General features: G+C 38.1%; 1 protein-coding gene across 1 annotated transcript in view; it reads left to right on the plus strand.

The window, feature by feature from the left end:
* Window positions 1–14,045, plus strand: part of LOC124776501 (alkyldihydroxyacetonephosphate synthase) — a 241,465-nt gene that overhangs the window by 204,603 nt on the left and 22,817 nt on the right. The window contains exon 8 of the mRNA XM_047251519.1: window positions 10,728–10,855. Within this exon, the coding sequence (XP_047107475.1) occupies window positions 10,728–10,855 (128 nt within the window). The remainder of the gene's footprint in view (window positions 1–10,727; window positions 10,856–14,045) is intronic.

The following is a 14,045-nucleotide window of genomic DNA, read 5'->3' on the forward strand; positions in this document are numbered from 1 at the left end:
AGACAACACATCAGAATGAAAATTAATCTGAGGCAAGAGTTTATACCTAATTGAAGCATTCTTATTCTAAAACTTTTTCATAACAGCACTCTCAGCTTTGTCTTTGAAACAGCATGTTAGCACCTGTTACCCAGTGACTATTACCCAGTCATAGACTGACTCAGAGCTTTATTCTGATAGATCCCTTCTCCTAAATTCCTGGACTCCACAGAGGGTCTCCTGCACACCTTTTTTGACAAAAACTGATGTTAAAAAAATATTTGTTGGATACTGGCTTAGCTACAGTGAAGGGAATGATTCTAGACTGACCCTTTCGACCTACAGATGTGTGTAATCTGAACTGAGTCTCTTTGGCTAATAAAAACTGAACGACAAAGGGATGTAAGGGTTCATGACATTATATACAGGGTGGTCCATTGATAGTGACCGGGCCAAATATCTCACGAAATAAGCATAAAATGAAAAACTACAAAGAACGAAACTCTTCTAGCTTGAAGGGGAAAACCAGATGGCGCTATGGTTGGCCCGCTAGATGGCGCTGCCATAGGTCATCAACTATGTTTTTTTAAATAGGAACCCCCATTTTTTATTACATATTCGTGTAGTATGTAAAGAAATATGAATGTTTTAGTTGGACCACTTTTTTTGCTTTGTGATAGATGGCGCTGTAATAGTCACAAACGTATAAGTACGTGGTATCACATAACATTCCCCCAGCACGGACGGTATTTGCTTCGTGATATGTTACCCGTGTTAAAATGGACCTTTTACCTATTACGGAAAAGGTCGATATCATGTTGATGTATGGCTATTGTGATCAAAATGCCCAACGGGCGCTTGCTATGTGTGCTATGACATCATCCAAGTGTCCGGACCGTTTGCCGGATAGTTACGTTATTTAAGGAAACAGGAAGTGTTCAGCCACATGTGAAATGTCAACCACAACCTGCAACAAATGATGAAGCCCAAGTAGGTGTTTTAGTTGCTGTTGCAGCTAATTCGCACGTCAGTAGCAGACAAATTGCGCGAGAATCAGGAGTCTCAAAAACGTGGGTGTTGAGAATACTGCATCAACATCGATTGGCACCTGTACCATACTTCTATGCACCAGGAATTGCATGGCGACGACTTTGAACGACATGTACAGTTGTGCCACAGGGCACAAGAGAAATTACGGGATGTTGACAGATTTTTTGCACACGTTCTATTTAGCGATGAAGCGTCATTCACCAACAGTGTAACGTAAACCGGCATAATATGCACTATTGAGCAACGGAAAATCCACAAGTGGAACATCAGCGACCTTGGCGGGTTAATGTATGGTGCGGCATTATGGAAGCAAGGATAATTGGCCCCCATTTTATTGATGGCAATCTAAATGGTGCAATGTATGCTGATTTCCTACGTAATGTTCTACCGATGTTACTACAAGATGTTTCACTGCATGACAGAATGGTGATGTACTATGATGGCTGTCCGGCAATTAGCTCGCGTGCAGTTGAAGTGGTACTGAATAGCATATTTCATGACAGGTGGATTGGTCATCAAAGCACCATACCATGGCCCATACATTCACCGGATCTGATGTCCCCGGATTTCTTTCTGTTGGGAAAGTTGAAGGATATTTGCTATCGTGATCCAACGCCTGACAACAAGTGTCAGCGCATTGTCAATGCATGTGCGAACATTACAGAAGGCGAACTACTCGCTGTTGAGAGGAATGTTGTTACACGTATTGCCAAATGCATTGAGGTTGACGGACATAATTTTTAGCATTTATTGCATTAATGTGGTATTTACAGCTAATCACGCTATAACAGCATGCGTTCTCAGAAATGATAAGTTCACAAAGGTACATGTATCACATTGGAACAACCAATATTAAATGTTCAAACATACCTATGTTCTGTATTTTAATTTAAAAAGGAAGAATCCCGGAGATACTAAAAGGCGTCAGATAGATTATATAATGGTAAGACAGAGATTTAGGAACTAGGTTTTAAATTGTAAGACATTTCCAGGGGCAGATCTGGACTCTGACCACAATCTATTGGTTATGAACTGCAGATTAAAATTGAAGAAACAGCAAAAAGGTGGGAATTTAAGGAGATGGGACCTGGATAAACTGACTAAACCAGAGGTTGTACAGAGTTTCAGGGAGAGCATAAGGGAACCATTGACAGGAGTGGGGGAAAGAAGTACAGTAGAAGAAGAATGGGTAGCTCTGAGGGATGAAGTAGTGAAGGCAGCAGAGGATCAAGTAGGTAAAAAGATGAGGGCTGGTAGAAATCCTTGGGTAACAGAAGAAATATTGAATTTAATTGATGAAAGGAGAAAATATAAAAATGCAGTAAATGAAGCAGGCAAAAAGGAATACAAATGTCTCAAAAATGAGATCGACAGGAAGTGCAAAATGGCTAAGCAAGGATGGCTAGAGGACAAATGTAAGGATGTAGAGGGTTATCTCACTAGGGGTAAGATAGATACTGCCTACAGGAAAATTAGAGAGACCTTTGGAGAAAAGAGAACCACTTGTATGAATATCAAGAGCTCAGATGGAAACCCAGTTCTAACCAAAGAAGGGAAAGCAGAAAGATGGAAGGAGTATATAGAGGGTCTTTACAAGGGCGATGTACTTGAGGACAATATTATGGAAATGGAAGAGGGTGTAGATGAAGATGAAATGGGAGATACGATACTACGTGAAAAGTTTGACAGAGCACTGAAAGACCTGAGCCGAAACAAGGCCCCGGGAGTAGACAACTTTCCATTAGAACTACTGATGGCCTTGGGAGAGCCAGTCCTGACAAAACTCTACCATCTGGTGAGGAAGATGTATGAGACAGGCGAAGTACCCTCAGACTTCAAGAAGAATATAATTATTCCAATCCCAAAGAAAGCAGGTGTTGATAGATGTGAAAATTACCGAACTATCAGTTTAATAAGTCACAGCTGCAAAATACTAACATGAATTCTTTACAGACGAATGGAAAAACTGGTAGAAGCCGACATCGGGGAAGATCAGCTTGGATTCCATAGAAATATTGGAACACGTGAGGCAATACTGACCTTACGACTTATCTTAGAAGAAAGATTAAGGAAAGGCAAACCTACATTTCTAGCATTTGTAGACTTAGAGAAAGCATTTGACAATGTTGACTGGAATACTCTCTTTCAAATTCTAAAGGTGGCAGGGGTAAACTACAGGGAGCGAAAGGCTATTTACAAATTGTACAGAAACCAGATGCCAGTTATAAGAGTCGAGGGGCATGAAAGGGAAGCAGTGGTTGGGAAGGGAGTGAGACAGGGTTGTAGCCTCTCCCCAATGTTATTCAATTTGTATATTGAGCAAGCAGGAAAGGAAGCAAAAGAAAAATTTGGAGTAGGTATTAAAATCCATGGAGAAGAAATAAAAACTTTGAGGTTCGCCAATGACATTGTAATTCTGTCAGAGACAGCAAAGGACGGGGAAGAGCAGTTGAACGGAATGGAAGTGCCTTGAAAGGAGGATATAAGATGAACATCAACAAAAGCAAAACGAGGATAATGGAATGTAGTCAAATTAAGTCTGGTGATGCTGAGGGAATTAGATTAGGAAATGAGACCTTTAAAGTAGTAAAGGAGTTTCGCTATTTGGGGAGCGAAATAACTGATGATGGTCGAAGTAGAGAAGATATAAAATGTAGACTGGCAATGGCAAGGAAAGCGTTTCTGAAGAAGAGAAATTTGTTAACATCGAGTATAGATTTAAGTGTCAGGAAGTCATTTCTGAAAGTATTTGTATGGAGTGTAGCCATGTATGGAAGTGAAACATGGACGATAAATAGTTTGGACAAGAAGAGAATAGAAGCTTTTGAAATGTGGTGCTACAGAAGAATGCTGAAGATTAGATGGGTAGATCACATAACTAATGAGGAGGTACTGAATAGAATTGGGGAGAAGAGGAATTTGTGGGACAACTTGACGAGAAGAAGGGACCGGTTGGTAGGACATGTTGTGAGGCATCATCAAGGGATCACCAGTTTAGCATTGGAGGGCAGCGTGGAGGGTAAAAATCGTAGAGGGAGACCAAGAGATGAATACACTAAGCAGATTCAGAAGGATGTAGGTTGCAGTAGGTACTGGGAGATGAAGAAACTTGCACAGGATAGGGTAGCGTGGAGAGCTGCATCAAATCAGTCTCAGGACTGAAGACCACCACAACAACAACAACAACAACAACAACAACAAGCTGTTACCAACTGTTCATCTAAAATTGTGAGCCATATGTTTGTGACTATTACAGCACCATCTATCACACAGCAAAAAAAGTGATGCAACTAAAACATTCATATTTCTTTACATACTACATGAATATGTTATAAAAAATGGGGTTTCTTATTTTAAAAATTGCAGTTGATATCCGTTTGACCTATGGCAGCGCCACCTAGCAGGCCAACCATAGTGCCATCGGGTTTCCCCCTTCAAGCTAGAGAAGTTACGTTCTTTGTAGTTTTTTTGTTTGAAGCTTCATTTGTGAGATACTTGGCCGGGTCACAATCAATGGACCACCCTGTATAAGATTTCTTTAACTTTGTATGACACCTTCTTGTATCTGACTGTGAATGTATGTAAGAAAATTTATTTTTCCTTCCTCTGTATATTTTGCTTGTTCTTACCATCTTGGTGACAGCAGTTGCAGTGTCAGCAGACATGGAAAATAAAGGTAGAGTGAAAGGGACAGTCTGGAATCATTCCCTTGACTGTAGCTAAGCCAGTATCCAACAAACCGTTTTTACACTTCAGTATATGTCAAGCAAAGTGTGGGAGTGTTTCTGTGGAGTCCAGAAATGTAGGAGTAGGGCCCTACCAGAATGAAGCTCTGAGTCAGACTGTAGATAGCCTTAAAGAGTTTAACATATATTCTCTGTTATGTTTAATCTCTCTGTAAGTACTTGCTTCTACCCAACAAAAATTAGAACATCTGATGTAATCAGTGATAGTGAGCAATTATTGTGCATCTGAGTTCTCCTAAGTTGATGAGTGGATAATTAATGTGTCTTTTAACATAACTGTTTAAAAAGAAAAGACATTAATTTGAGAATATTTCGTTCTTAGTATCTGGTAGGTGTCCAAGTCTGCCGCAAACCCTCACACTCCCCATTCCCTCACCCTCCTAGCTCTCTTATAAGTAGTGTAAATGAAGACTATGGACCTTGCCATAGTGGGTTGGCTTGTTTGCGTTAAAAATATAGGTAGCCATACCGCAGGTGCAACCACTTTAGAGAGGTCTCTCTGGAGTAACTAAATTGAGTTATGGTTCCCGAGGAGGGGCAGCAGCCGTTGGACTGGCCTAGGTACATTAATCTACATAGTCTTCATTTGTTGAACCCATGGAAAACCGAAAGCAAGGGGAAACCACAATCGAATATATTTCCATCATGAGTGTTCCAGTTTTCAGCGAAAGCATTTGGTAATGTTTCACAGGTTGTCTTGTCATGCCCACCACCTACAAAACTGTAATTTTCCTAGTTCATTGTTGAAAGTCTACACAATGATTGGGGAATTTGTGTACAAATGAAGTGAGGTTTTCTCTAAAGTTTTTGGTTACATCATAAAATGAGTGGTGGGCAATAGAAGGATCCAATTATCATTTTATGCCCACCCGTGATACTGAGTCCTGCCCAAACACTCTCACTTCCAGCTTCAATTTCCTTCTCAGTTGATGTGAGTTTTTTGTCTGCTATGACAAATACAGCATCTCCATTTTCCATTAGTATAGTCTTTCAATATACACTTAAATTTTCCCCAAAAATCTCTTTTTATTTCAGGTTTCCACCAGCTTTCTGTACCTAGTATTATGCGAGCTTCACAGCTTTTTTCAGGAGCACTTTGAACTCTTGTCACTTTGTTGTGAATGCTTCAGCAATTAACCAATAGGAATATAATGCTCTCACCTATGGAGGCACTTGTTTCACTCTTACACTGATACTGTGTGTTTCCTACACCTATCATTATCTAGCCTGAATGGAGAGTTGACTAATCTAAAAAAAACCTTGTGCACCTCACACACGGTCAGCTATGTGGACAGCAGTTCTGATGATTCTACAGTTCTCAATCCTATGGCACAAGTCCAGAAAGTCACAGCCTAGCTTCAAAAGTCTCTAGTTCAGTCCTTCCACTTGACTGAGAACCAAGGGGCCACAATCAGTTCTGAGTACAGTGCTGCAGATTGTGAGCTATGTTGGAACTCCATGTGTAATTCTGGCCTCTTCAACATTCTGTGCCAGTCACTGGAATGATCCATGTATGACCTCAGAGACAAGATGATGGGCATCATTTGTTACAATGTGCACCACAGTCTGCAATATTCCCTCAGTGGCTGCCAGAATAGCCTCTTCAACATGGTGACAGAGACCCCCAACCATAGACATTGAGTGCACCTGGTGTTTCCTTGTCTCTTGCTCCTGTTTGCCCAGGGGGACCATCATTTGCCATAATTTTGAACTGCCAAAGTTTAGTACACCCCTACCCTTTTGTGTTCACCTCCTTTTGACATAGAAAAAACAGGTTTCTCCAAAATAGGTGAAGTGAGTCCCATTGACCCAGTTTCAGTGAAAGATACCGCCTCGAACCCGTTAGGTGGGGGGTTGGGTACAACATCCTGCATCCTCCGTGGTCGCCATTCATACGGTACATGATGCGTAGAACTACCACTGAAACACCACTCACAGTCAAGTGGATGAATAATGACAGATTCCGTACTTTCTGCGGAGGAGATGTAGGAAAGGATAGTACTTTAGGTACCTTTGGTACTGGTACTAGAGGTACAAGGCTCTCAGGAGCTCTTCCAACACACTAATTCACAGCAGCTGCCAGTCATTTTACAGGAGTTATTGCAGTTTCCAGCTGCTTACAAACGTGAACCAGCTAGTTCCATGTTCGAGAACAGAATTCACAATGCAGCTGCATTTTGGCTGGTGCAAAGCTTAACATGACTGTGAACAAATAACTTTAAACTAAGTCTGCTGATTATCTCTTATATCTATGGAGCTAAAAAAATTACTAATTCTGTACAAGAATTGAAGTAAATATACAAAACAAGAGTTCTGTTATGGCAACAGAAATACATATGGTAAAAAATACTAATTTCCCGAAAGTTTTTGGGGTTACGGTAGTTATAATTATTAGCAAACTCTAAAATAGAGTTAATTTATGATAAATGTAGATAACATAAACTCCTCTGTAAGGGAAAACTAGATGTAACACAATATGTTTGTTAGAATATTTGTTACAGTAAATAAATCACAAACACTGATTTACTACAAATTAGATTATGCGCAGGACAATGGGAAATTCCAAAAATTCTCAAAAATATACTGTTTTGTGTTGTTATGCAATAAAATTTGGGGGCTATATTATTTGCCAGTAACAGTGAATCACAAAAAGCTGGTTTGCTGTGAAATAAGTTATCCAGACGCACTCATGAAAATATAGTTTTTTAAGTGTCCAAAAATTCTCTATTTCTCACATAAGTACACAATGAAATTAGAGAATCATTGTTTTGAATGAAGAGAGGTCTACACTTCTCAAAAATTTTAAAACACCACAAGTAAGCTTAACCCAACAATTGATTATAACAGTAGGAGTTTATCATGGCACTCGCAGATGTCTGAAATTCAACACTTACTGCAGTACAAATGGCTATTGATACAATCAGTGAAACATTATGCAGAAGTGACATGACATCTACAATTTTAAATCGGCACATGAGTCTTGCACATGAAGTTTCACACAAAGGAAAATTCTGAAGTCAGCTTTTAAATGTAAGGAAAAGTGTGAACTGCATGTATTTTTTACTCTGTACCAACTTTTACACTGATATGCCAAAGAAGAACACTGAGTTTAACTCACTCAAAATCTAGAAAATGTGCAGCACAAACACAAAGCACATCTTCTACCTCTGCAGCTAACAATGCAACCATCCTGAGCCAGGTGGAGTAAGGTTGTTATATATTCATGAGTGGCAGTGTGTTCCACTTTCAAACTCTTTCAACTAGTCACCGCTGTGGTCACATATTTTGTCCCTTTCACATAAATACTCCCTGCAAACAAAAATTAATATTTTGTGTAAATAACAACTCACAAAGTAGTGGGTCTGTTAAATTGTCAACTAGCATGTGAACAAACTGAAAACTTTGTTGGTTTTCAGAGGAATATTTTTTTGATTTAGTGTCCATGTAAACACAAAAAAGGTTTGTCTGAAATATAGCAATGTTTTCACTCTCATTTTTGTGTCAGACAGTGACTCACTGCCTCTACTATTTGGTAAGTTATTATTGTTCCTTTACTCTTAAACTATTTAGATTATGACATAAGTTTGCACGCCATATTAACAAGTAATATTTCAGTATTCCAGATGTTGTTGATCATTTTAATGTTTCTTCGTGTCAGTGACTATACACATTTTTGTTGATTCTTTCTTCACAATGAAATGGGCATCATTTAATGACTTTAACGAGTTAATTGTTGAATGTCTTCTTATGTTCTTTAAAGAAAAGATGTAACAGAATGGTCCCATAATTTTAAAAACTTAAGTTCAAACAATGTTTAAAACAGACAAATATTAATTATTTTGGATCAAACAGGCAGTTCCAAGCTTGCGGAGTAGGAGAGGTGTTGGCACAAAAAATATTTAACCATTATTTTGAAAGAACTTATTTATGGTACTACATACAACAGATCACTAATTTCAGAATTACGTCATGCTAAAATCTCTTGTACTTAAAATAATGCATTAATGGCTTTCATTACCAAACCGCGAGAGTTTAAATTTGAATTTACATAAACTTTGCAATGAAACAAACATCCAAAATTCTTAAGTAAACTTTACATTAAATAAATAAACATCAAACATCTAAAACTTTCAGTTTTCAAAGGTTTCTTGAATTAAACAAACAATCCTTTATTTGAAAGTTTACATCAAATTCAAAAGAGGTATCCAAAACTTAACAGTAAATTTAAAGCATTTAAAAAAAAATTAAATGGCAAGTAGAAAAGTCCCTTTAGCAGTGTGTGGAAATCAATTGACTTGTTTCCAAATGGAACCCGATTTGCATGGCAGCATTTTCTCCAGATGGGGCACTCGACTTGCATCACCTATACAAACCACATGTGGCTGAAAGTGTGGCCTTATATCGATTTTAGTAATTCAGCGTCAGCACATTGTAATGGCTCCAGCAACATAGTATTTGTTAAGCACTTAACAACAACCAGGCAAGGTGAGTAAAATATTTTCAACCTTGAAACCACCAGGACTTAACGTAATTAGCAGGTTTCAGGCAACAAATTTAAGCTACCAAGAAAGTTTAGTGCTTAACAAGAGATGTAGCTGGATGGGTTAACAAACAAAATCAGCTACCAAAATTAAAAATGAATGTACAGCACCTGTACCACTTGGTACATCACACTCTTTAAACATGAGGAAAGGTCTTTCCATCGCTTGACTATGTGAACACAAACGAAATCTTTGTATCAAGGATGGCAAACTTCTCACCGTTTTACTTTAACATGTATACTTAGAGGAGAATAGTGCTTACCAACAATAAAACTCTGACTGCATCATTCATCACTAGTTTTGTAATTCCATTTCCATATGCCTACACTTAGAAGCCCATCAAAAGCTGACACCATTCCACATCTGGAGCAATGCCTCCAATCAAAAGCAAACAGCAACTGTATTTGCCAAAAGCATGATCCACACTTGGAATTGACCCAGGATGACACGTGCTGAGACACTGTGTACTTTTTCAAACCTGGTAGTACCCAACCCACGTACATATGACTGCCAGTCCACAGAGGACACAACACACAGCCTATGGTGTAGGGCTAGTTGCATTGTGACTCCACTTCATCTCTCTGCAAGGAAGTACTCACTTTCCAGTCTCACTCTTTCCATGGTGCCACCGAGCTCAGGCCAGCCGAAGTGGCCGTGCGGTTAAAGGCGCTGCAGTCTGGAACCGCAAGATCGCTACGGTCGCAGGTTCGAATCCTGCCTTGGGCATGGATGTTTGTGATGTCCTTAGGTTAGTTAGGTTTAACTAGTTCTAAGTTCTAGGGGACTAAGGACCTCAGCAGTTGAGTCCCATAGTGCTCAGAGCCATTTGAACCATTTGAACCACCGAGCTCAATCTTTTAAAAATAGCTGCCCCAGAGTTCCTCTAGTAATCAGAGCTGCTAGTATGAGATATTGAACCAAGATAACCGCTGAAGTAAGGTCAGCTGCATCACAACTCACAGAAAGTGTCACTCTGATGATTAAAAATAATATGTAAGACAGCAGTGTTCAGCTGACATTAAATTTTTTTTTTTAGTTTGAGAAGAACTTTATCCCACTTCAAATATTAACTTCTATGTGCAATATTTGTAACAGTTAAGTACTTTTAAAGAGAATAGTCTTAGTAGTAATGTAAAATATCTGTTCCTTCAATGTTTTCCGAAACTTAGTTTGGGACCAAGCTGAAATATAATTACAAAATATGGTTCAGTTACTCATTTTTGCACAATACAGAAAACATCATAGTTATTAAGCAATGTCTTCTAGTATTATCCAGGTAAATAAATGGCATCTAAAGAGAAATATCTGTAATTTAAAGAGTCATCTAATTTCTTTTGGAAAGAGATTATGAATGAATTTTTCTGTTCGTGTCTTTGATTATGGACTTGACACACATTTTATTGTATTTCAGGAACTCTTGGTGTCGTCACTGAAGTTGTAATTAAGATAAGACCTCTCCCAGAGTGCAAAAGATATGGCTCTATTGTGTTTCCAGATTTTGAATCTGGTGTAGCGTGCATGAGGGAAATTGCATTGCAGGTGAGGGAAGTTGCCAATATTAATCATAAACTGAACTAAGAAACAGCTCTTAATTAAAAATTAGCTTGTTTGAATATTTCCTTGTTTCAGATATAATGCTCCATATCAAATCTGTAATTGATTAATCAAAAATAGAAATAGATAATACTAAAATAATTTAATACTTGAATTTGTTGTTTGTCATGAAATGCTGAAGGTGACACTGACAACTGTCTAAGGAATGTGACACACACAGTATTTAGTAACAGTGCAAGAAAAGTAAAATGAAGAACACCACATAAACAGCATATAAAAGTAAAGGGTAATGAAAGCTCAATGGGGCTAGCAAATACATGTTTATTAAAACATTTTGTATGAAGAGGAATAAAATAAACTATTCAAAAAAGTTTTAAATTAGGCTCAAATTGTATTATTATTATTATTGTTATTGTTTTCTGTTGGAGTAGATGACATCTCTAATACGGTAGTAAAACAATGTGGAGCAATTACAGCGGATGTTCTGAGTCACATATGTAATGCATCTCTAACTCAAGGTATTTTCCCAGACAGCCATTGTCAGGCCGCTCTACAAAAAGGGGGACACCACAGATGTCAATAATTATCAGCCAGTATCCTTGCTTACAGCATTTACAAAAAGCTTCGAGAAAGTAATGTACTCAAGAGTGGTTAGCCATCTCAGCAGTTCGGATTTCAAAAATGCTGTCCCACTGAGACAGCAATATACAATTTCACTGTCCATGTAATAGTCTTTGAATAGTAAAATGTCACCAATAGGAATTTTCTGTGACTTGTCCAAAGCATTTGATTGTGTGAACCATGACATTATGTTACAGAAATTACAGTTCTATGGTATAAATGGAATAGCATATGAGTGGTTTAAGTCATACCTACATAAAAGGAAGCAAAAAGTTTCCTTAGATGTGTCAAGTGACTTAAATAAATTTGCCACTTCATCTAACTGGGATGAAATTACATTAGGTGTTCCACAGGGTTCAATCATGGGACCCCTTCTGTTCTTGATATATGTGAACGACCTCCCTTCCCATCTGAAACCGGAAGCTGAACTGACACTGTTTGCTGATGATACAAGGACCCTTATTAATCCGGTAAAAGAAACTCCAATTGAAAATGATACAAATAAGGTCTTTGGAAAAGTCATTAATTGGTTTTCTGCAAATGGGCTTGTTCTTAACTTTGAAAAAACACAGTACATCCAAATTTCTGCTGCAAAAAAGTATAGTTCCTTTGATAAATATAACACATCAACAGAAGTCAGTAGACAGGGTAGAGCATACTAAGTTTTTGGGTGTTCACAAAGGTGAGAATCTTAATTGAAAAATTCATATTTTGGATCTTCTAAAGTGACTAGGTTCAGTAACTTTTGCGATCAGAATAATTGCCAATTTTTAGGATATAAAAAATTAGTAAGATAACATACTTTGCATACTTGCACTCTCTGATGTCATACAGAATAATATTTTGGGGTAACTCAACATTTAGACAAAAAGTATTCACTGCTCAAAAGAAAGTGGTTAGCATAATGTGTGGAGTTCATAGTCGCACATATTGTAGGCATATTTTTAAAAGATTGGGAATTCTTACAACAGCCTCACAGTACATTTACTCACTAATGAAATTTGTTCTCAACAACATGGACCAGTGTAAAAACAACAGTGACATTCATGATTATAATACCAGAAAAAAGAAAGACTTACACTATCCTTTACTCAACCTATCTTTGGCACAGAAAGGGGTAAAATATGGTGCTATAAAAATTTTCGACAAATTACCAGATGAAATAAAATGTCTGACAGACAGCAGTAATAGCTTCAAAAATAAATTGCTATCATATCTCCTCGACAACTCCTTCTATACCATTGATGAATTCTTGAATAGAAATAAATAAATCTATAAATACAGTATATGCATTTTGTGCCATTTAAGGGAATGGGGTAAATAATAGAAATATTAATCCTTAACTCTGTATTTTATTATATATATTAAAAAATCTTGTTTCATATGTGCATTTCTTGTGCACTTGACACGTTCCACATCATAACGGCTACCATACCATGCGACTGATCAATGGAACACGCACCCAACTAACTGACTGTTATTATTATTAAGCAATGGAAACTCCAGGTAGGAATATTAACAATGCAGGAAAAATTAGATTGCTACTTACTGTAAAGATGAAATGTTAAGTTTCAGACGGGCACAATTAAAAGACACTTACACATAAGCTTTAGGCCACAGCCTTCATCAGAAAAAGAGAAACACACACCATGCATTTACACAAGTAAGCACACCTCACACACACATGACTACCAGCTCCAACAGCTCAGGCCAGAATGCACATGGTGGAGTCACATGGTGTTAAATGTTACCCAGTAGCAGAGTTTCACTCTTCATATGTTCACTTTCAAACAGATGACTTTTATTACGGTTATTGTTCTGTTTGTACAAGGGGCATTCAGTGAGTAATGCAACACCTATTTTTTTATTTATTTCTTTTTTCCCCTTAAAGCAGGTTGGTTTTATTCAGGATTCAAATATACCATATTATTCTTCATTCTTTTGGCTACAAAACCATATTGTTCAACAAATCTCCATTCAATCCAATGGCCTTATGCCATCTTACTGGGAGGGCCTAAAAGTCTGCAACCTACCACTCTTCTGGTTGACATCAGAGCCAATGTCTTGCTGTATCAATAACCTCTACATCATCCATGTACTGCTGCCTGGAAAGTGCATCCTTCATTGGGTCAAACCCATGGAAGTCAGCAGGTATGAGATCCAGGCTGTAGAGTGAATGACGAAGAACTGTCCAGTGAAGTTTTGTAATCTCCTCTCAGGTGTGCAGAATTGTGTGAAGCTTTTCATTGTTACGGAGAAGTTCATTTGCATTTTTGTCAATATTGTGAGGTTAGTACAGCTGTGTGCGGCTTGCTAGCATGGGGGAGATCAGACAGGTTTACACAACCTTGTTGCTTCACTGCCAAGTCTCCATAGACATTCTGCAAGTGCCTGCAAATATCTGTGATGGTCCGGTTTTCTGCCAAAAGAGACAATGGCAGCACTACGTTGCAGAGGCCTTTTTGAAGGCTACGTTTAGCGCTGCCACCTATCGCAACTTCATGGTACTATAGAGGCTGAAGTAAGAATATTCCAAGATGTCCAACAGCAAATT

The sequence above is a fragment of the Schistocerca piceifrons genome, chromosome 2 (assembly GCF_021461385.2).
Source record: "Schistocerca piceifrons isolate TAMUIC-IGC-003096 chromosome 2, iqSchPice1.1, whole genome shotgun sequence".
In the NCBI taxonomy this organism is placed as follows: Eukaryota; Metazoa; Arthropoda; class Insecta; order Orthoptera; family Acrididae; genus Schistocerca; species Schistocerca piceifrons.